The 25,338-nt window shown below is 43.2% G+C and overlaps 1 protein-coding gene across 3 annotated transcripts in view; it reads right to left on the reverse strand.

Annotated features, from left to right (window-relative positions):
- LOC126473259 (transmembrane ascorbate-dependent reductase CYB561) overlaps positions 1-25,338 on the reverse strand; it is a 302,748-nt gene that overhangs the window by 255,449 nt on the left and 21,961 nt on the right. For 2 of the 3 annotated variants that reach the window (XM_050100205.1, XM_050100204.1), the window contains exon 1: positions 4,224-4,562. The exons of the other annotated variant lie outside the window; for it this stretch is intronic. In XM_050100205.1, the coding sequence (XP_049956162.1) occupies positions 4,224-4,306 (83 nt within the window). In that variant the 5' untranslated portion in view covers positions 4,307-4,562. Of the gene's footprint in view, positions 1-4,223; positions 4,563-25,338 lie in introns of those variants that run through there. 3 annotated transcript variants of the gene reach the window in all.

The raw sequence follows: 25,338 nt of genomic DNA on the forward strand, positions 1-25,338 counted from the left end.
GCTCCGAAAGCCCATATCGATGTTTCGTTGAATGGTTCGCACGCTGACAATTGTTGCTGGCCCAGCATTGAAATCTGCAGCAATGTGCCGTAGGGTTGCACTTCTATCACGCTGAATGATTCCCTTCAGCCGTCGTTGGTCCCGTTCTTGCAGGATCTTTTACCGGCCGCAACAATGTCGGAGATCTGAGGTTTTACCGGATTTCTGATATTCTCGGTACACTCGTGTAATGGTCGTACGGGAAACTCCCCACTTAATCGCTAACTCGGATACGCTGTGTTCCATCGCTCGTGCGCCGACTGTAACACCACTTTCCTCACTTAAATCTTGATAACCTACCACTGTAGCAGCAGTAACCGATCTTACAACTGCGCCAGACACTTGTTGTCTTACATAGGCGTTGCCGAGAGCAGCGCCGCATTCTGATTTCTTACATCTCTCTGTACGTTAATACAGATGCCTATACCAGTTTCTTTGGCGCTTAAGTGTATAAAGGGGAAAGGTTGTTACTATAACTCCGTAAAAGGTCTTGGCCGATATACTTCAAATTTGTACACGATACCCAAACGAACATTTTGGTGGCCATATATTATAAATGTTTCTTATGTACACAGTATGTAAAATTTGCAGACGAGAAACGTTTTTACTAAGCCTCTCGAAAAGTACTTGACGTGTTTAGTTCAAATTTCTATATTCAGACAATGAAGAAAATTAAAGAAATATTGGATGCCTAACAAACGAAATACATCGTGCTAAAATGACCGTAATTCCCATCGCGAGAATAAATTATAGTGGCAAAACCCGTCTTAGAGACAGTACCATCCGACATCACTAGACTGCGGGACGATCGAAAGTTCGACAGTTTGACAAGAACATGATTGCGAACTCTTATTTATTGATTAGTTGCCGTTGTTACATATGCAGCGGAAGAATGATGGCCGTGAAGAACCTATTGCCGAACGTAATAGAGGCCACCATCATCGCCGTGCGGGATTAGCCGAGCGGTCTTAGGCGCTGCAGTCATGGACTGTGCGACTGGTCCCGGCGGAGGTTCGAGTCCTCCCTCGGGCATGGGTGTGTGTGTTTGTCCTTAGGATATTTTAGGTTAAGTAGTGTGTAAGATTAGGGACTGATGACCTCAGCAGTTAAGTCCCATAAGATTTCACACATTTTGCCACCATCATGGGATATGCCGCAGGTGAAAACGTATTCCATTTTTCGCATTACGTCGTTACGAGTAATTTAAGTATGCCCTTAGATATAAAGCGATTGCAGTTTCCCATGCGGCTTTCATTCGTTGTATCAACAAGGCATAGGGTCAATGACTTTCTGTTACAGAGAGTAAACATCCTGGGCAATTTCAAAAACGATTTCTTTGTCATGTTTCTTTTGTATTACGAGTCTCTCAATAATATATCGCTTCTGTTGCAACAGGCGAAGTCTTGTTGCTCTGCCGCCCACTGTGCAGTGCTTGTTGAGCGTATCGCAAAATCTCGTGTGCTAATACATAAACTAGTCACGAAACGGGAACTTCGCCTTTGAAGTGACGCTATCTCCGCTTTGGCTCGTGTCCCAGACAAACTAACGATGATCGCGCATGGATTGCACAAGCTTATAGCAGGCGACTTCCCTTTCGAATAAGCTACGCCTCCCTAGACTCCACTTAAAGAACCACTATCTAATTTCCTTTCTCTCCTACAGTGTTTGCGTTACTGACCATTCCGCAGCGCTTGAGTCATTCCGAGATATTTCACCAACTAAACTAATTGTGAGTGTTGTTCACGCAGGAGCAAATTGGTGCGCTTCATCTATTTATATGTATTCAGCTAAAATGACAGTTGGATGCCAATCACTGTAAAAACTTCTTCCTTCGATTTCGCGGCAGTGAACAATCTATGAACGATATAATCGTACGCTGATGTTTATTTGCGGCGGCGATAGTAGAACATCACAGTGCTGTTATCGGCTAGCGTCAAATATGTGACAGTTCCACCGAAAGCTGAACTGTACGACAAAAATCAATACGACATCCACTGTCTAAGGAAATATGGTACTATTCTATTTAGGAGCGATGGCTGGAGGTTAACTTACGACTGCCCAATGAAAGAACTAAATCCATTTCATAGGTACCACGAAGCAAGATCCTCAACAAATCATGAAGGAAAGCGAAGTCAAAAATAAATCGGAAAAGCAGCCCATCCGATGTACAGAAAATCATAGCAGCTCCGCGGGAATTACAACTAGGAGGAAGTCCCACACTCTAATGTGAGGATCTTCTGCAAGTCTTATCGGTGCCGCCAATGCAGTAAATAACGGTTCTGATTGTGTAAAAGACGTCTTCTAGAATCGCCGAAAATTTTCGCGTACAAATTTTGTTATTTAGCACGCATTCATCGTGATCGTTCGTTGTTGTCCTTAAAAAGTGAGAATGTTGGTCACACGAAAAACTTTCAAACTTCTGATAATTCTGGTCCATTCTGTTTCCTTTTGCAATCAGTAACACGTGATTTTAAAACTGGCATATAGACATAACTAATATTGTACTACGTTCGACAGGTTTCACAGAGAAAGTCTCTGGGACCAACAGGCTTAACTGCACCCGTCATGGACAGGATGTTCTCCCTAATCTTTGCTCCTTTTGATCAGGTGCTATGAAAATACAATAGACTAACAACAAATTCAATAGGTTTAACATTTTCAGCTGACATTCTGTGATATTTTCAAACGTGTTGTGGCCAGCTAAATAAAATGCAGAATAACAACTCACATACTTGGGAACCAATCCCATATGCTCGTACCTAGCGGTTCTAGGCGCTGGGTCTTGCAGTTTGTATGGCCGAGGTCCGTGAAACTTTTCCGTTCCTAACGTTTCGTCCAGGGCTGCGCTTGACATCGTCAGGGGTGGTCCTGGTTCAGCTATTATGTTGCAGTCGGAAGAAGTTTCATTGACCACAGATATAAAACCCGGGAAACCTACCAGCACCTACGACATCTAGTCGTGAGAGTATTCAAAGTTTAGAAGTCTTTCGTTGCGTACGTACACATATTGCTTCCGCGACGATGAACTATTTTACTTTGCGACTGGTAGTGTATTGGGTACTTGGATTAATTCTGGGTGTTTGTTGGACAGAAAACATATGTTTATTTTAATAGAATAGTAAATGATAATTTAATGAACATAGGGTTCTTGGGTAACTATAACCATTTCTCCACTCTTCGGGTAAAATGGTTTCCAAGACAAAAAATTAAAATTCTTTTGAGGTGATCCACACATGGAGATATGTTTCGAGATCTTTCCAAGATGTGAAGTGTCGTCCAGAAAGGCCACGCTGCGTGAACCGAAAGAAATTGAAATCAGAAAGCCCAATGTTGAATAAGTCAGGAAGGGTATACATCCCATCTACGTCCCTTCAGGGTTTCTTTAACTCTGTTTGCAACGTGTGGTTTGGCACTGTCATGACGCAGAATGACAGCAAACAAGCTGAGCAAATTGCCGGCGTTTGTCCTAAGTGCGCGATTCGGATCCAGTATCTGTGCTCAGTAGCGTTCAGTCACCTCAGAATCTTTGTTTCTGAATCGTCGAATCAAATCAAATGGCTCTGACCACTATGGGGCTTAACTTCTGAGGTCATCAGTCCCCTAGAACTTAGAACTACTTAAACCTAACCAACCTAAGGACATCACACACATCCACGCCCGCGGCAGGATTCGAACCTGCGACCGTAGCGGTCGCGTGGTTCCAGACTGTAGCGCCTAGAACCGCTCGGCCACTCCGGCCGGCCGAATCAAATCGTCAGCACGTTGTTTCCAATAGAGCACGTTTTCCATACACGTCCACTAACAAACGGTGACTATCCGCAGCTGATTCCTTGCGATGAGAGCAGAAGAGTAGCACTTCCCGCAAATGTATTATTCTTTTCACTCCACTCGAAAGCCACACACACAGCGAGAATTAATTCAAGCTCTGAGTATACACGACACTACTTCTGACGTTAGTTGAATGTTAATTACAGATCTGTTGACAGTAGCAGAAACGTCGTAGTAACTGCAACCCAGACCGCGTTATTGGCAAAGAAGTCCACAACGTTAGCAACCCCATCTAAAGAATTTACTTCTTTTGTTGACTTCGAGAAAAAGTTTTCGGCGCGGGTGGAACCGCGGTCTTAAGCAGGCCGAGTAGAAACGCGAGGTTGTCACGCGGGACGTGCAGATCGGGTACGCACCTGGCCTGGTGGCGCACGTGCTGTGCGCGCGGGCCCCTGCCGTGTCCGTGGCCGTGCGCGCGCTCCACGCTTCCCACCACCATGGTGGCAGCCCTGCTGCCGGCGCCCTGCTCCAGCTTGCTGCACGCTACGCGCTCCTGAAGACGCCGGAGCTTCTGCTGCCGCAACGCACGCACCAGCGACTGTCGCGCGGCAGTGTCCACTCGTCTCGGCGCGGCCGAGGAAGGCGCAAATTGACGCAATGACCTCAGCAGCGCCGCCGCCAATTGTCGTGTGAGGAAGGGGGAGCCGGCCGCCGCCCCCGCACCAGACCGGTCGGCCGGGCTGCTCGGGTCGCCGCGTGCAGCCGCACAGCGGCTTTCTCCGCTGCTCGCGTTGCACGTGCAGCGAAAGGGAAACCGCCGGCCGGCCGATTAGCAGATTGCTTCCTGTCCTCCGCCCGCTGCAGACTGTCCTTTGTTCCTCGAGCTTCAAGTGCCGGTATTCGGGGGTCCATTAGCTAGATCAGTCGTTCCGGAACGAGTCTTTCGCTCTGCAGCTGTTTGAAACTTTGTTTAAAATTTTTATGGCCTCCACGCATTATCCAACGAGCCAGCGCAATATCTATGGTATTTTGTACTGAAGTCAGTGCCGCCCAGTACATACATCTACATCTACATCCATACTCCGCAATCCACCATACGGTGCGTGGCGGAGGGTACCTCGTACCACAACTAGCATCTTCTCTCCCTGTTCCACTCCCAAACAGGACGAGGGAAAAATGACTGCCTATATGCCTCTGTACGAGCCCTAATCTCTCTTATCTTACCTTTGTGGTCTTTCCGCGAAATGTAAGTTGGCGGCAGTAAAATTGTACTGCAGTCAGCCTCAAATGCTGGTTCTCTAAATTTCCTCAATAGCGATTCACGAAAAGAACGCCTCCTTTCCTCTAGAGACTCCCACCCGAGTTCCTGAAGCATTTCCGTAACACTCGCGTGATGATCGAACCTACCAGTAACAAATCTAGCAGCCCGCCTCTGAATTGCTTCTATGTCCTCCCTCAATCCGACCTGATAGGGATCCCAAACGCTCGAGCAGTACTCAAGAATAGGTCGTATTAGTGTTTTATAAGCGGTCTCCTTTACAAATGAACCACCTCTTCCCAAAATTCTACCAATGAACCGAAGACTATCCGCCTTCCCCACAACTGACATTACATGCTTGTCCCACTTCATATCGCTCTGCAATGTTACGCCCAAATATTTAATCGACGTGACTGTGTTCAAAATGGTTCAAATGGCTCTGAGCACTATGGGACTCAACTGCTGAGGTCATAAGTCCCCTAGAACTTATAACTACTTGAACCTAACTAACCTAAGGACATCACACACATCCATGCCCGACGCAGGATTCGAACCTGCGACCGCAGCGGTCGCGCGGTTCCAGACTGTAGCGCCTAGAACCGCTCGGCCACTCCGGCCGGCGACGTGACTGTGTCAAGCGCTACACTACTAATGGAGTATTCAAACATTACAGGATTCTTTTTCCTATTCATCTGCATTAATTTACATTTATCTATATTTAGAGTTAGCTGCCATTCTTTACACCAATTACAAATCCTGTCCAAGTCATCTTGTATCCTCCTACAGTCACTCAACGACGACACCTTCCCGTACACCACAGCATCATCAGCAAACAGCCGCACATTGCTACCCACCCTATACAAAATATCATTTATGTAGATAGAAAACAACAGCAGACCTACCACACTTCCCTGGGGCGCTCCAGATTATACCCTCACCTCCGATGAATACTCACCATCGAGGACAACGTACTGGGTTCTATTACTTAAGAAGTCTTCAAGCCACTCACATACTTGGGAACCAATCCCATATGCTCGTACCTTCGTTAGGAGTCTGCAGTGGGGCACCGAGACAAACGCTTTCCGGAAGTCAAGGAATATGGCATCCGTCTGATACCCTTCATCCATGGTTCGCAAGATATCATGTGAAAAAAGGGCGAGTTGCGTTTCGCAGGAGCGATGCTTTCTAAAGCCGTGCTGATGCTTGGACAGCAACTTCGCTGTCTCAAGGAAATTCATTATATTCGAACTGAGAATATGTTCGAGAATCCCGCAACAAACCGATGTTAAGGATATTGGTTTGTAATTTTGAGGATCCGTCCTTCTACCCTTCTTATATACATACAGTCCGATTAAAATTACTTGTTATTTGAAGTCTGTCAGTTCCCGCTACAGTGTTGCCACATCGTCTGCTAGTTACCGCTCGGTTATAAATGACACACTCCGCAGGTCACTTCACAAACGCTGTTAATGTGTAACGCAGAACAGTGTTGGAATAGGCCGGCGCGAGGTATTCCGCAAATGCGAGATGCTCTGTCGACAGCAGATTTGAAGTTCAAAAATGGTTCAAATGGCTCTGAGCACTATGGGACTTAACATCTGAGGCCATCAGTTCGCTAGAACTTAGAACTACTTAAACCTAACTAACCTAAGTACATCACACACATCCATGCCTGAGGCAGGATTCGAACCTGCGACCGTAGCGGCCGCGCGGTTCCAGACTGTAGCGCCTTTAACCGCTTGGCCACCACGGCCGGCTGACATGGTGTGCAGGTGGTCCAATCTCGGGCTCGGCTTAGTCCAACAAGGGTGGTGATGATTTTCGTAAAAAAGACCAGAGCAGAGGTATTGTATTGTATGTTAACCGGGGACCTAGAAACGACGGAGAGTCTCCGACCCCACCGCAGCCGCAGTAGTTCACAACCCCACGACGACTACCGCAGCCCAATTTTCTCCTTCGCCCCACACCGAACCCAGGGTTATTGTTCGGTTGCCTACCTCCCCCCTCCCCCCCCCCCCCCCCAATCCCTTTGGACCCACTCAGGAACGTCTCACACCAGACGAGTATAACCCCTATGTTTGTGTGGTAGAGTAATGGTGGCGTGCGCGTACGTGGAGAACTTGTTTGTGCAGCAATCGCTTCTAAGGTCGCAGTCTCGAATCCTGCCTCGGGTATGGATGTGTGTGCTGTCCTTAGGTTAGTTAGGTTTAAGTAGTTCTAAGTTCTAGGGGACTGATGACCTTAGAAGTTAAGTCCCATAGTGCTCAATTAAAAATATATATATATATATATATATATATATATATATATATATATATATATATATATATCAATGACTTAACTGCGGCAGACGACACGTTTCGTAGACCTGAATTTAAACTCATGTCCAAACTACAACCTCGTGATGTGCAGTGTATCCGAGAAAATTGCAGTCAACCATGTGCGGATGAACTAAAATCACCATCACTCTATTCACGGCGATAAAAGCTAACCTCTACGAGCAGATTCAAGTCAGGCAAAAAAAAAAATCAGTTTCAGCTGCAAAAGCAAACTACAATTTCTCGTTACAACTGGCTACCCGAAACTACCCTCACACTGGCAACACGAGATGCCGCGTTACCAAGCGATGAGGAGCAGTCATTGGCACTTCGTTGCAGATTATAGGCGACACAAGCAGATTCCAAACGAAGAAAGAATGATGGGAAGAAAAATATGGGCAAATACGGTCAGTACGATGCTGGAAACGACGCAGCAACGAATAAAATTAAAAAAAAATGCATTTAAACTATCACTCATTTGATTAGATTTAGAAATAAAAAAAATTTTTTTCAGTTCACAGATTGGAACCTACGTCAAGTTTATACGTTAGTCATTGTGCCGAGCCACAAAACTGGGTTAAGCAGTTATATTTATGAGTGTGGGCTTCAGTCGCAACAATGAATTGTAGCCTTCAAAAATTGGGCTTCACGTAATGTTGAGCGAAGCTAATCTAATGCAAGCTGCTGTCTGTAATTATGATAAGCGTATATGTAACACTGAATCGGGTCTTTTGCGGAAGTATCTAGTAGCGTTCGGTTAGTGCTGTGTATGAAACCTGTGTATTTTATTAACATCGTTGAGTTTGCGTGTGTGGTGTTTTATGCGTCGTTATTAGGTGTGTTGAACAACCTTCGAGGAACTTCCTGTGCGGATGAAAATGCTCTCTGAACATGGCTCGACGAGTTCTTCGCCTCAAAAATGTCATTTCTGCAGTAACGGAATCGAAAAGTTACCCCAGCGTTGGCAGACTTCTAAATAGTGAAGGAGAATATATTATTGATGACTGAGGTCTCTGTTACATATATCTGATAAAAGTTACGGAACAATGTTATGAACGTATGCACAAACCCAACAGAAAACATATAATGTACATTGTTACTTTTTGTAGTGTGCAACACAGAAAAATGATTTTTAAAGAGAAGTTTTACCTACCCATTTCCTAGAGCGGTCGCAAATTAGTGTAGTGCGTTATTTGTTTACCGATATGCACTTGCGGGGACCGTAGAACAGTATGAATAACCAGCAGCGCCATGGCGGTAGTGGTGTGGGCCAGGGCAGTACTGTCGTCCCTGGAGTACTGGTTGTTCTCTGTGTTTTATTGTCCCTACTAATACAGATCGATAAAACAAATATCGCACTAGGCTAATTTGGGACCGCTGCATCTAATGGGAAAGTAAAATTCAGCTTCAAAATCTTTCTTATACACTTAATGATACAGAAAATAAATGTGAATGAAATGCACGTTTGACCATCAGCTGCTTTTTTTTAAAATGGTTCAAATGGCTCTGAGCACAATGCGGCTTAACACCTGAGGTCATCAGTCCCATAGACTTAGAACTACTTAAACCTAACTAACCTAAGGACATCACACACATCCATGCCCGAGGCAGGATTCGAACCAGCGACCGTTACAGCTGCTGATTTTTTTTTAATTTAAAACTAAAATATCGACCGGTTTCAGTCACAAACCATCTTCACGGATCATGGTTAAAACAGTTTAGGCCAAACATCACATCTGTCATTAATAATGGCCACGTCTCATATGTAGAGCATACATATGGAGCTCTTTGCTTGAAATGTACCTTCCTGTTATATCCCTGAATATTGGCCATTCCTCCTGCGACACTCTAGTGTGGTTGTCTGGATATCTGTATTGGTTATGTCCCTGACTGGGGCGGGAATACGCGCTTTGCAGTGAGCGTGTGCATTATGTGTTACCTATAATCCAGTCCCCTGCTCCGCATGAAGGGTGTACGCTAAGTAAAATTATAGTTCCTGATTCGCTACTGAAATATCTTTCTCCGCATAGAGAAACTCATTCTTAAGGTTTCTTGTTGAAAATATCAATTTACTTGGATAGGTAGTATGCAGCGCACCTCGTTAGTACAACCCTCTAGTTCGGGGAAATTTGGTCGTCTCAGGGCCAGCGAATTACGTGAAGGACGCCTAGCATCAGTCGAGCAAAATTTTCCAATATATAGGTCAGAATTGCGTCTTCTTTTTTTGGAGCTATTGTCGTAAAATGATAGCCTACCAGTGATGAGCACGCCCACGTTTGCCCGACAATCTGCATACAATCTAATGTCGCCCTTTACCATCCTCTTCTTATGATGTGCAAGTCCTTCCAGGAGCGAGTCCTTGCCACTGCTTGACTAACAGATACAAATTTGCGCTTCTAAAACGTCGTAAGACCGTTAAACGTTGTGTATCGAACATTCTAAACATTTAAGAATGAGATTTTCACTTTGCAGCGAAGTGTGCGCTGATATGAAACTTCATGGCAGATTAAAACTGTGTGTCGCACCGAGAGTCCGAACTCGGGACCTTTGCCTTTCGCGGGCAACTGCTCTACCAACTGAGCTACCCAAGCACGACTCACGTCCCGTCCTCACAGCTTTACTTCTGCCAGTACCTCGTCTCCTACGTTCCAAACTTCACGGAAGCTCTTCTGCAAACCTTTCTTCCGGGAGTGCTATTTCTGCAAAGTTCGCAGAAGAGCTTCCGTGAAGTTTGGAAGATAGGAGACGAGGTACTGGCAGAATTGAAGCTGTGAAGGCGGGTCGTGAGTCTTGCTTGGGTAGCTCAGCTGGTAGAGCACTTCCCCGCGGAAGTCAAAGGTCCCGAGTTCAAGTCTCGGTCAGTTTTAATCTGCCAGGAAGTTTCATTCCAAACATTTCTTCTGGTCGCCCACACTGATGGAAATACCTAGGTCGGGTTGCGTGAAAATGATGTTTATGGAACTAATGGAACTCCACATAGTTTGCGATGCGCTTGCATTTCAAAACACTTTTGCAGTTTACGATCAGATTCTGCAAAGAAATACTGCATGTGAACATTTTTCTGCAAATGTTTGATTAAATATATAATACTTAGCAGAAGTGTCTTGAAAGGAGGATATAAGATGAACATCAACAAAAGCAAAACGAGGATAACGGAATGTAGTCAAATTAAATCGGGTGATGCTGAGGGGATTAGATCAGGAAATGAGACACTTAAAGTAGTAAAGGAGTTTTGCTATTTAGGGAGTAAAATAACTGATGATGGTCGAAGTAGAGAGGATATAAAATGTAGACTGGCAATGGCAAGGAAATCGTTTCTGAAGAAGAGAAATTTGTTAACATCGAGTATAGATTTAAGTGTCAGGAAGTCGTTTCTGAAAGTATTTGTATGGAGTGTAGCCATGTATGGAAGTGAAATATGGACGATAATCAGTTTGACAAGAAGAGAATAGAAGCTTTCGAAATGTGGTGCTACAGAAGAATGCTGAAAATAAGGTGGGTAGATCACGTAACTAATGAGGAGGTATTGAACAGAATTGGGGAGAAGAGAAGTTTGTGGCACAACTTGACTAGAAGAAGGGATCGGTTGGTAGGACATGTTTTGAGGCATCAAGGGATCACAAATTTAGCAATGGAGGGCAGCGTGGAGGGTAAAAATCGTAGAGGGAGACCAAGAGATGAATACACTAAGCAGATTCAGAAGGATGTAGGTTGCAGTAGGTACTGGGAGATGAAGAAGCTTGCACAGGATAGAGTAGCATGGAGAGCTGCATCAAACCAGTTTCAGGACTGAAGACCACAACAACAACAACTTAGCAGAAGTTTGAATAAACTAGCCTAGTAGGTGAGAGAAGCAATATTTTTACTCGTGTATATGTACTGGTTTTAGACAGAAGAGACATGACGTATCGTGTTTATTACCGAAAATACCGCGTTATCAGTACATTTTCACGGACATTACTTGAATGCACAAGTGAATGTCATGCGTTCACACCTCTTAATACCAAAAAATAAAAACAAAATAAAATCTTCGCCGTTTGCAACAGCTACGGCACAGACCACCATGAGGAGTTAACCTGGCTCGATGGCGCTAACACGCGTGGGCGCCGTGCCGCAGCAGCGAATACGTCTCTTCTAGAAACACCGACTCACTCTTCCTGCCTGCGGTTTCACAACAAACCCGCTAGTGTTATCTGCGCTGCTGACGAATACAAGCATACGCTAAAGGTCTCAACAGGAAAAGATCGTACACCGCATTTCGCGACTCAGATGCATTTTCAACATTTCACTACCGTCGTAGACATTGGGTGGCTAATTATCAGTGAGAAGGGAGGCGAATAGTATACTTTATAAACACTTCGTCTTCTGCAAAATAATCTTTTTCCGTATTTTTTGTCGATACATATTACGACAGCCATCTTGTGAGGACCTCTATTTTATTTCACAAGCTGCAACAAAATATATGTAGACTACAAAGCTATCTGCCATTATTCGTTGGTTTGACATCATGCCACTTTTTTTTGTGTTATGTCTTGCACTCTTGGTGCGTTATGTGGGTTGCAGTTATGTACACTGTTGCTGTTCACACCTTTTTCCACTTCGCTATTACTTGGTATTGCAGGTCAAAACGAATTTTAGGAAAGTTTTTGAAGGGACGTTATTGTATCTTCAGATGAGTGGGCGCGTTAAGGTTTTTTATAAATTCGTTTCAGCCGAGACAAGGTAAATGTGTGTAAAAATAGTGTGCAAAATTACAACCCACTAAAAACACCAATACGTACGATGTAACAAAAAAATCAGACTTGCTGCAAGCTTAACAGCAGGCCACCCTGTAGTACAATCGAACGTTTACATGTATATAGTTTTAAGTGGAAGAAGAAGATCCGTAGATGATGACACACAGCTCTCTACGCATACATGGACACGTAAGAGAGGAAAATCGTGTTTTGTGGAAGGTGCAGATACAAATTCTCTCTCCTGTACTTTACGTGCATTTACAGACTTGAACTGAAAACATGTATACACGTTCAAACATTACAAGTAGTTCGACAGAAAAAGGCGAGCGTCCGTTTGTTTGTTTGTAATTATTACTAATCTACAGTTTTATTCCGATCTTGATGAAATTTTGCACACTTTACCTTCAAGACAAATGGAAGATCACCGTCTACATAAGATTCCGTAATCTGAATTGAAACGTATATACATGTAACATATAAAGGGAGAGGGAAAGGTTGTTACCAAACATCTCTAGAAGTTCTTGGCCGATTTGCTTCCAATTTCTACGTTCAGATGAAACAATGAAAAAATTTACTGAATAATTAAATGCCTAACATACGAAATATATCGTGGAAAACTGGCTGTAATTCTAATCGCGAGAATAAATTACAGCGGCAGTACCTGTCTTGGAGCCAGTACCATCAGACGTCAATAGATAGCTGGATGAGCGGAAGTTCGAGAGTTTGGCAGAAACATAGTTGCAGAATCTTATTTACTGATTATTTGCCATTACTACATATGATATATACCCCAGAAGATAATTTAGCCCGTGTTTCACAGTTACTTTTGTTATTAAAATCCACAGTGACATGCAAGTGCCAAGGTAGATCGCGGATATAGTACCAACAAAAATCACTAAATCGCAAGGCGATCAGAAGATCGAACAGAATCTAAATCAGTGTCGATTTCGTATATCGCCCATCCGTAGCTCAGAGTTGATAATATGGCTGTGAGCAGTGAATTCACGACAAACGATTCTTGGAGCAGTTTAAAGTAGTCCCACTTCTCCACCTTCGGATTTATGTACGCACAAACTGTATCAGTGAACCAAATTCTACCATTTCTACAGTTTCCGAGTCGGAAGTACTAACACACTCTCTCTCTCTCTCTCTCTCTCTCTCTCTCTCTCTCTGACACGCACACGTACGCAGTTTGACACATAGCAGGTCCCCGCAACGATAACGGCATGGAGATGGTGCACAATTCGCTTAGGTCTGTGTAGCGTGTAACAGTCCCAGAGTTTGGACCTCAAAATACGCCTCCGGACGTTGACCTCTGGGGACGGACTTCAATGCCTGTGTCAGCGGAGATAAGGGGCAGTGTTGGCTTCCGTTTGCAAGACAGCGTGCGACAGTCACAAGCGTCAGCCGTCTGCTGATAACACTACGGGCTGCGACCGCAAGGAGCGAGTAGGCTACTCCGACTTAGCGTGGCGCGTTCTTTTTCCAGAGACGTTTCTGCGATGTTGCCGTGTGCTCTGACACGGAGAATTGTTGCACTAGGTGAAATTTAGAAAAAAGGAGATTTATATAAGGTTTAAGGAATGCGTTATTGTGTAATTCTCAGGTAATCAGGCATGAAATATAGAGCGATAGAAAAACAACAAATTGAATTAAACCAGAGTACAGTTGCAAGAATCGAAGAGTACGAACTGAGGAGTGAGTGAGAGTTGTAGCCTATCTCCCATGTTACTCAGTCTGTCCATTGAGCAAATATTAAAGGAAATCCAAGTGAACATTGAAAAGGGGGTTAAAGTTCTAGAAGAAGAAAAAAATACTACATTGGCCAATAATTCTGCCAGTGCCAGCAAAGGACTTAGAATGTCAGGAGAGTGGTTTGAAACGTGGTTACGAGATGAACACGAAGGTCAGTAAAACAAGGGTAATGAAATATAGCCAAAACCACGCGATTTTAAATGAGTCTTCTTTCGCTTATTGATAGAACAATGGAATTATAAATCAAAAGCACAATATTTTTATGTTATATGGGAATAATTTATATAATTAACCGGTTTTCTGCTAACAAGACCAGCGACAGACTGACTATCGTCGTCAACTAAGTAAAAATATGCGTAAACAACGTTGGAAAATATGTTGCTCACTTAGAGTGAGGAAAGAACACACAGTAAAATCCATCTTTAGCAATGCAGCGCTAAGCAATGAAGAAAGTAAAAAAGAGTTGAGCAGTAAATAAATATAAAGATATCAAAACAGGAAAAACGTTAATACTAAACTCGAGAAACAGAGCCTATATAATAATTTGAATGAAATTAACAATTCAATAACATAAAACTAGTATTGGCAAAAGTGCTACAGAATAACGTGCAGATGTATTACATATGGACAGTGATACAAAAGCAGAGTAAAAACATATAAAGTACACAATATTGTGCTTTACAGTTATAAAATGAGGCTACGCTAAGAGAATTTGTTTAGAAAATAGTACATGAGCTTTTGCTGCTTATCATCAGAATAAATAATACAATTTTAAATAAACGGGATATAAATTTTAGACTTAATAGCAAGTAAAGTTTGGAAAACAGAGAAACTTGTTAACGTCTAATGTTAAGTTACAGTGCTTAGCGTCTGGATTGTGGCCTTACAGGCAAAACGTGGGCGATAAAGAGTTTAGACAAGAAGAGAATGGAAGCTCCTGAAATGTGGTGTGCAGAAAAATGGTGGTAATTAGATGGAGAGATCGGACAACTAAAGAAGAGATACTGCATAGAAATGAGGAAAAGAAAGATAATGCTCTGAACTTGACTAAAGGAAGGGACGGGTTTATTCGATACTCCTTGAGTCATTACAGAATGGTTACTTTACTAAATCTGAGCAACAAGGAAAGAGCGAGGGGAAGAGGTTGTAAGCCTGCAGAAGGAGACAAAGGCTGGTGTACAGTAAGCGACTTGAAATCGACGTATTGTGTAATGGTTTTGCAGAGACCGGGTGGTCGCAATTGAAGTGCAGCTACTCACAGAATCCCAGCGTGGGGTATAACTATCGTATGGGAGCAAAACTTGGTAGATACTCTAAATAGCGTTAATACAGAACCGATTTACGCTGAAAGAATAATTAGTTCAATTTTGGTCACCAATCTGGCGCTGTTAAGTATGTCGTCGGCGTCTGCAGTGCTCATATCGAACAAATTGTTTAAGTGTCGGTTAATAATAATATCAACATTATGTCTTTCTCGAGTGGTTGACCTTTCCTGCCCACGTCACGTACCTAATTCATGGAAACATTGTACACGTCTTTCTTGCATTCACAGCGCCGGATTTGCATCTGGTGGCCAAAATTGGAACGAATTGTTTTTTCAGCGTAAATTGTTCCGCATTGAAGCATTAGATTGTCTGCCAAGTTTCACTGTTACACAATAACCACAGCCCGCAATGGACCAATATGAGTAGCTGCACTTGAATTATAACCACCCGGTGTATGAAGACTTGCACAAGATACACAGCCCCGTAGAACTGCATCAAACGAGTATTCGGGCTGAAGTACACAGTACAACGTATAATATAAACTGCACTGAAAATAAAGAAAAGAAGAAAAGTTAGATTTTATCGTCGACGTGTCACCATATTCAGTTAGTCCAAAAGGTTTCGAGACTGGATTACTAAAAAGTAGAATAACTTTAAGACGGCGGTTTTAGTGCCTCAAGTGTTTCGTATAGTCTCCTCCTACTTGAGTACAACGCACAGAATGTTCATACATTCAGAAAAGTCGTCCTTCGGGAGATAATGCGTGCGTCACGTTGGCTTGAACATCCGTTAAGTCGTCAAAGCGTTGATCCTTCGTGTGAATTTGTGCATTTCGTCGTTTTGTGGTAGTTCGGTGTTGATAACAAAATGGCTCTGCGCACTATGGGACTCAACATGTGAGGTCATCAGTCCCCTAGAACTTAGAACTACTTAAACCTAACTAACCTAAGGACATCACACACATCCATGCCCAAGGCAGGATTCGAACCTGCGACCGTAGCGGTCACGCGGTTCCAAACTGAAGCGCCTAGAACCGCACGGCCACACCGGCAGGCGGTGTTGATAACACGATATCTTGTCACCCGTGACGATTTATACGGCAAAGCAGAGTTCGCGTTTTGCATTTTATTCAAGTCGCGGCAGCCGTCAACGCATCGTTTACTGTCTGGGAGTGAATGAGTGCGGGAAAACTAACATACTTATGTCTCGTTCAGAATCGCGGAAAACTTAAGGGACGGACAACAATTTTATTTCTGCTCGCACTAGCGACGATTTCGAACGAAAGACGCAACAACTAGAGAATCCAGCAGCATCAGGCGACACCATTTATGTTGAACTACTAGCACAATAACACTGTTGGAATATCTAGGTGTTATCACTACGCAGTGGTATCAAATAGAACTAACTCGTACAAAACCGTAATACGGAGGCGGATGAAAACTTCAACCATGTTCGGGAACAGTAGAGCGATTCAGTTAAGCACTCAGCTTATGTGACTATGTCGTGCGGCTTTACAAGCTGCTACATTACAGTTTTTCTTCGGGGTGACGACACCTCGCAGTCCTGTTACGTGCACAGTGACATCTGAACGTCATGAAGACTTTCTTCTGCAGCAAACGGTTCCAGCTTTACACAAACGCAACTGTGTCGACACTAATATTTTAGAACAAGGTTGGGCGACACATATTGCTTACCAGGTGAAAGATTTGCTTCGAGAAACCTTCGGTTACGACCGCATCAGCTCTAGGCAATTTGAAGATGTGTGGCCTTCGAGACCTCCGACCTAAATCGGGGTGATTTCTGGTTGTGGGGATATCTGAAAGGTAGTGTCTATCAGGGGTGTATCCGGAATATTGCTGATCTAAAATTAGCATACGACAACATATCACCCTGATTGCACCGGTTGTGCTGCGAGCAGTTGTCGACCGTGCCGTGTTAAAGATGGAGCATGTTGCTGTGTGAGGAGACCATATCAAACCCATGTTGTAAATTGTGACCACAACATAATAACCGTTTCAGAACCACAGATTTCATGTGTTTGATCGTTACTACACTTTTCCTGGACCCATCACATTCTGACTGCTTACAGCTGCCGTATTTCACCTTGAAGTCAGGAAGTAGAAAGCCGGCCGCTGTGACCGAGCGGTTCTAGGCGCTTCAGTCCGGAACCGCGATGCTGCTACGGTCGCAAATTTGACTCCTGCCTTGGGAATGGATGTGTGTAATGCCCTTGGGTTCGTTAAGTTTAAGTAGTCCTAAATCTAGGGAACTGATGACCTCAGATGTTAAGTCCCATAGTGCTTAGAGCCATCAGGAAGTAGAACTATTATTTTTTCAGCATACTCCGCGAGAGCACCAGTTAATGAAAATACATACGATGGTTCAGCGTTTTGGGATGTATAAAGCCTGCACACGGAGCATAGTCAGTTTAATTATAACTACTCTGTATCTTTAGGACGTACATCGATTCTCGCAGCCTTGTGCTTGTGGAGAGCACGTTGTGGCTTCGAAATCCATAGTTTTTCAACTAGAAAACAGTAAATGCGGCTGAGTGAAAGATGGGAACAAGAAAGAACGAGACATTGAAGAACAGGGTGTATCAAAAAGAATCATCCGATTTGGCACGTCTATATTTATGAAACTAATGAACATATACAATGATTTTTCTTTTTTGATGACCGGAAAAAAGTTTTTTATTTTCATACCTTTTCACAGGTGTTCAATATGCCCCCTTGAGATGCACGGCATATGTCAATGAGGTATTCAAATTGTTCGCACACTGCAGCCAGCATGTCTCAGTTACAGCTTCCACAGCTGCTGTAACGCGATGTCTCAGTTCATTCATTGTTGGTAACGGAGACACATAAACAGAGTACTTTATAAACCCACACAAGAAATATTCACATACAGTCAGGTTTGGTGACCTCTGAGACCAGTAATGTAAGGCTGAATCATTTGGTCCAGTACGACCAATCCATCGTTCAGTAATCCTCTGATTTAAAAATTCCGATACTTCCAGATGCCAGTGTGGCGGTGGCCCATGGTCTTGGTAAATGAAGTCGTTCATATCAGTCTACAACTGTGGGATAAGAAAGTCCTCAAACATATCGACATATGTGCTTCCTGTAGCAGTGTTCTCGGCAAAGAAAAATGGACCATACACCTTCTTCTGTGAAACTCCACAAAATGCATTAATTTTTGAAGATTCCCTCTCATATTGTACAACTTTTATGTGGTTGTTCCGTACCCCATATTCTCACATTGTGAGGGTTCACCTTTCCATTTAAATGGAATATTGGCCCGTCACTGAACAATAATCATGAAAGAAAATTGTCATCCACCATCTTGCCAAGAACGAAAATACAGAACTCCTCACGTTGTTGTTTGTCATCTTCACGAAGAGCTTGCAGTAGCTGAACTTTGTATGGTTTCATGTGTAAAATCCGACACAACACACGCCAGATGGACATCGGGGGCATGCTGAGCTATCGAACTACAAGGCGAACGGATTTCTATGGATTCCTTATGAAACTATGACGGTTGCGTTCGACGTCTGTGTCAGACACTCGGGGACGCGCGGCGACTTGCCTTTAGACAAACAACCTGTTTTTCGGAACTGTCCGCACCATCGTCTAATGTTCTGTGCTGTAGGAGGATCCACACCGTACCTAGTACGAAAGTCACGCTGGACAATTATTACTGATCCTGGCTGCTCAAAACGCTTTCTGTTGTTCTGACACCATTTTTACTAGAACCGAAGTGGACGCACACTGCTGCTACCTAGCGGGAACCATGTAAAACTCCAGAGTTTGCTCTTACCGGCACTATGTTGTTCACGTACATATCTCAAATAACATAATAATTACGACTTTTTTAATCGGATGATTCTTTTTGATAGATCTTGTATTTTTTTCTCACGAAAACAATGAACAGAATGTTAATGTAAATTCTGGAATGCGTCAGCCTCGTGTTGATACAATGCCCACAGCCTCGTTTAGAATCTCATGTGGATCAAAGCTCTGTACTGGAATCGAGGCGCACATTGCTGCTACTGATAGACTGCCCTGCATAATGACGCTGCACACGTCTCTAGCACTGTGCAGTGTGCTGCGTGGTTTAGAAAGTGCAGCGAGACAGCGGTCGCTGGCTGCTCGTTTGTTCCACATGGCGGCGTCGACTGCACAACAGTCATTATACCGCTGTTGGGAAATGCCGACAGGAATGCATCGCCAACAGGCGTCTGAGCAGAAGGGATGGGAAGAATCGACCGGCTGAAACCTATAACGGTATTTCACTTCTCAATAACCGGTATTTTATTTTTACTAATAATGGGGTACGACACCGAAATATCAATCAGCCATAGCAGCAGTGCAAAAATTTTTGGTTTTTAAATATACACTTTTCAAAGAAAGAGTAATTTCTTATTCGTAAAATTTCCAATGCTTTGAAATGTTGTGTTATTAGAGAAATTGGGAAAAGCAGTAAGTGATATTTTAATAATAGTGCCGACAGAAACGAGCAACAAACTCATGAGATATTATCTGGTACAGCTTTGCTAAGGTCGTAATGTACCTGTTACCATGAGGTTGGCGCATTTAATGGCACTATCCCCAGTATGGAAGTATTTTACGAAGTGCGGTGTCAGTGAAGTGCAATGCTCCACTTACTTTAACATATTAAGAATGGGATGCGCCGTAACGAACTTGCAACAGCAGAAAAAATTTAAAAGTTCACTCATACAACGAAAAACTAGTCCAAAGCACCAAATTTTACTTTTTTTATTCACTTGATGGCTAGTTTCCATAATAAAATAGTCACCATGATATGTGACTATAACGATCCGAAAACTATATCAAAAATGTACAACGAACGGTTACATCGCATACAGATAACTGGAACTGTTCATTTAGCATTCTTGACATGGTTTTCGCATCTACGGATACATCATTATTGAATATGTCACGATGATTTGAAAATGGGCCTCGGCCCGAAACTAGTAATCAAAATGGTTCAAATGGCCCTCAGCATTACGGGACTTAACATCTCAGGTCATCAGTCCCCTTAAACCTAACTAACCTGAGGACATCACACACATCCATGCCCGAGGCAGGATTCGAACCTGCGACCCTAGCAGCAGCGCGGTTCCGGAGTGAAACACCTAGAACCCCTCGGCCACAGCGGCCGGCCAAACTAGTAAGCATGTGAATTTAAAAAAAAATTGCTACTCTGGATTGGTTTTTCGTTGCACTGATTAACAGAAGTTGCTGACCCATAGCTATTATAGCATGCTGGAAGTTCGCGAATTCATTCATCTTTTACAATAAAAATAGAAAGTAGCCGATCTGTTGGTTTCTCCATGTGCACTTAGCTGCTTGTAGCTATTGAAAACAGGCGAATTAATAGGGAAAATATAGGTCTTCAGCCTCAGTTTTCACCCTTCGACACTGACTATTGGTAATGCCCAAACACTGGTATGTTCCTCAATTACAACATGATTTTTGAGCAGAGTTTCAAAAATATTTGAATCGATACAAGAATAATGGCGACTTTTTTGTAGTAATCAGCTACTCGCCAGTTTTAAAGAAAGCAGTGAATAATGGACGAACTATTTTTTCTTTTATTTGTTTATTTAATTTAATATTTTGAGCCTATGTATGTTGTAACTGAGGGAGTCAAAATTTTTCAATGTTTGCTCGATTTCTACGTTTATTACAGGGAATAATGGGAATGAAAACCCGAAAATCGATTATTTCAGAAACTGGTTATTTTGAGCGGCTTTAACGCTCCAGTTAACTTGGCGATGAAAAAAAGGCCGATACAACCGAAAACCGGTTGTTTAATCGATAACTCCCACCCCTACTGAGCAGACTGGAACGACGGGACAAGCTGCTGGGTGAGCGATAGATAAAGCTCCAGGAATGCTGGTGACTGCCGACGCTAATGGTCGTAACCGCACCGCTATGACAAGCTGTTAAATGGATACAGCGGAAGGTCGGCCAATACTGGACAGGACCTGTACAACTTGCACTGCCCCTAGCACCAGCATAGCCCCTACCGCGGCCCTTCGCAATGAGCTGCGGAGAGACAAGACCATTCACGCGATTCTGAAAAATGGTTCAAATGGCTCTAAGCACTATGGGATTTAACATCTAAGGTCATCAGTCCCCTAGACTTAGAACTACTTAAACCTAACTAACCTAAGGACATCACACACATTCATGCCCGAGGTAGGATTCGAACCTGCGACCGTAGCACCCGCGTGGTTCCGGACTGAAGGGCATAGAACCGCTCGGCCACAGCGGCCGGCCACGAGATTTTGAATCTAAACAAGTGCGTTTCAGAGTGGCAACAAGTTATGTTTTTCTAGTGCGTTTTATCGATGGACGAATTTAACTTTGAAGTAGTATGTTTTATTTGCAACTAAGTAATATTACATTTTCATTGCATCTTTGCATAAAATTGATATTTTCTATATTGTTGACTGTGAGAGTGACTACTCCAATAGCCGCCAGAGAGCCGAGCGGTTCTAGGCGCTACAGTCTGGAACCGCGCGACCGCTACGGTCGCAGGTTCGAATCCTGCCTCGGGCATGGATGTGTGTGATGTCCTTAGGTTAGTTAGGTTTAAGTAGTTCTAAGCTCTAGGGGACTGGTAACCTTAGATGTTAAGTCCCATAGTGCTCAGAGCCATTTGAACTACTCTAATAAACAACAAGGGGAATGTTAATTACCACGGTGGTGCATTTGGATTGTTTGCTAAAAGGTATTTCGGGTTTCCCAGACACAAAAGATACCATAAAAATACATTTGTACGTCTTTTTAAACAAGCAAATATGGAGAAATCGTCACATAAAATGTAATGAAAGTAACGCGAAGGAAGCCAATGTTGGGCTTATGAAAATTGTGATAGTGTAGTGCTGCATTGCCTTCACTACGCGTGTGAAAAATGTTTCACTGAAGGTTAACCAAAATTTGATTTAGACCTACTTAACAGAAAACTTTAACTTTATAGCTTCATTATGAATTTTTGCTTCTTTGAGTCAAATTTCACCCAACATGGAACCATAGTAATACGAGGCACATATGACTTCTACTTACTTTAGTATGATGCCCATAAACACTTGTCCAATTAAAACATTGTTGTAACAAAACTGACTATTTGTTACAATTCCACGCACGAACAACCGAAAAAAATTTATACGACAAAAACGCGAAACAAACACCAACGAAGTATACTATTATAAATCGAATTTATAGTTCTATTAAGTAACGTATCATAGTATTGCTTAGTGTGAAGACTGTTGTAATACAACGTTCAGAAAAAATTACAATTAAAAAAAAAAGCTTACCTGTCCGATACTGCTAGACCTTCCCCTACCTAAAGGGGTGAAAGGCGTATTCCTACTTCGGGGGGAAAAATAGGGAAGAAATAGATAGCTTCGTGGCCATAAATAGACGGAGCAGGAAGGCACCTGAATAAGCGCAATGAAAGGAAAAAGGATACGACTAGCTTTAAGGAAGCAACTTGACATTTCTCTGATGCAATTAAGTGCAATCACGACCAACTACTTGAAAATGAATAAATTATTCTCGGGTTTCAAGCACCGTTATTTCGAAGTACAGGAACTGAGGAAAGATTGCAAATTGCTTAGTTCAGTGAATCAAAATATATGTGATGTAAACACGACAGGAAACTAAGTTAGCGACCACTGCAGTGACATAAATCCACCTGACGGAGATGGAATCATCCTGAAAGGGAAGTGGAAATAAAGGTGAATTATGAGTACTCACAGTAACTTTAGTTTCAATTCATGTTCATAGCGGTCAGTTAAGCACAACCTAAAATTTTAACATTAAAAATGGAATTAGCTCCTCGATCTTTCAGAAGCTGTCTACGCCATTGTCATCAGGAGGAAAACTACCAGCTACCGGGACTGCCACAGCTTTCTACACGTGTATACGCGGAATGCCGTGCCGGCCTCATCACTCAGCAGCTTCACTCTTGTTGATGAGGGTGAAGACGGCTGTCAAAGGATTGATCATTTTATTCGAAATGACATGGATTAAAAACCAAGGAGGCATGCTGCCGTAAAGGACATCGAGGATATTTTCAGGGGGAGCTTTTATCTCATCTGATACAAGTGCTTTTCCTGTGGGTTAAGCACGGCGCACGTCATTTGCTACGTCACGTTGAAGTTCAGCATATTCGCTATTTATAGTGACACCTTCTATTGAGTACGACTGCGAGATAAGAGACGTGTGTTATATATGATGGATGAGGCCTCCCTAGAGTCGACAGCGTTGGCTATGATGAACTTGTTTCGATGAATTGGCCCATAGAGCCATAATTCCAATTTTTAATGGTTCTTGGAGCATCACTAGCGATGTAATTGGAAGCATAACCAATATTACTCTGTAGATACGCCATGTGAAAATATCCCTTGCCACACGATCAACACCTCTCGAAAACTAGAACCTCTGACGCGTCTGAGATTGCTGCTGCATGTGGCACTGGCACAGCTTCATCACTAAAGGAAAAGAGCTCCAAGAAATGATAGAGCAGATCTAAAGTACTGGAAAATATCATGGAAGGAAAGTAAAGCAAAGAAAACGAATACAATTACAATAGGAGAAGGGCCAAGAACGTCGATACGATAGTTCGAAGGGGAGTAGGTCTAGACCTGGGGATACAGACTATTTTTTAAAATTTTGGAAGACTAATGGCGACTTGCAAATAGTATAAAAAGTTCCAGCTGCGACCATATTAAAAACCTATGGACTTCAAGGTAATATTCTTGAAAGAAAAATACCAGACTACACTGCGTTTTCTCCTTTCCCTGAGAGCTAGTGGGTGGGGGGGGGGGGGGAGGCGCTCCCCTCCCCCTTTCCTTGCCTCAGGATATGGGCGCCCTTGAGGAGCGCAAAAAGGTATAAATCATGCCAAATGGAGAGAAACTGTAATATGTGCGAGATTTTGAGCAGCAAGGAGTTAGAATAGATAGGAATTGGAAGTGCAGTACTGGCATTAAATCATGAACGTCAGTAGCAAAATCGGCGTTCTCTAAGCGGTGTGAGCAAGTGAATCATGTAAAATGTTAATACAGTGTTTTGTCTAGAGCGACTTCCTGTACCTCACCGAAAATTTGCCCATGAGGAGGAAAGACGTGAAAAGGCTGGAGGATTAGCGCAGAATGGAAGAACATAAAACGAGAAGCAGAGTTACGAACAAAGAGGTGCTGAGGAGAATGGGAGCAGAAAGGCAGTTACTGAACGTAGAAAAAGGAACTATATTCGTGACGTGAAAAGATTATAAAAACAATTTTAGAAGGGTATGTGGAGGAGAAACTAAAGGAAGGCTGGAAAACGATTCATACCCTTGACGACACGTTACTGAATGCAATTATAGTAAACATGAAGAAGGAAGCAACTGATCCCAAAAGAATGGTGAAGCGATGATTGACTTACAGGTGATGACCGCACTCCTAGTCGCCTGTAGGTGAGCAGTGTGACGTGGTTCGGTGGCTTAAATGTTTTAGTTGGGGGTTGGGTTGTTTGGGGGAAGAGACCAAACTGTCGAGGTCATCGGTCTCATCGGATTAGGGAAGGGCGGAAAAGGAAGTCGGCCGTGCCCTTTCAAAGGAACCATCCCGGCATTTGCCTGGAGCGATTTAGGGAAATCACGGAAAACCTAAGTCAGGATGGTCGGACGCGGAATTGAACCGTCGTCCTCCCGAATGCTAGTCCAGTGTAAATGTTATAGTGGCCATTTAATTACCTATAGGGTAGGAGCTTGTTCTCCAGTTGGTCGGCATGCAATACGACATTCGGTTGTGAGACTGTCGCATGTATTTCCAAAATGCGGATCACAATGAGTATCATGTTGAACATCATTCACTTCTGGAGTGGCAGGGTGAACTAATTTACAAACTGGATGAAAAATTTTCACCTACAAGTGTAGCACGCGTAGAAAGGCATCACGGTTGCTCTAAAAGCAACGAATTTTCATTGTTTCTCAGTTACTATACAAATTCGACTGGACACTTCGCGAATGCTCTGAACACTTCGAAGGCACACTTCAGCTCATGTTCGTTTCTACATCCTCTGTTACGCGAACCGACTGTAGAAGGTAAAGTTAGACAGCTGAAAATGTCGCAATTGGATTTTGTTACGTGGAATGAAGTTGGTAACACTGTAGCAGTT

This window comes from Schistocerca serialis, chromosome 4 (genome assembly GCF_023864345.2).
Source record: "Schistocerca serialis cubense isolate TAMUIC-IGC-003099 chromosome 4, iqSchSeri2.2, whole genome shotgun sequence".
Classification (NCBI taxonomy): Eukaryota; Metazoa; Arthropoda; class Insecta; order Orthoptera; family Acrididae; genus Schistocerca; species Schistocerca serialis.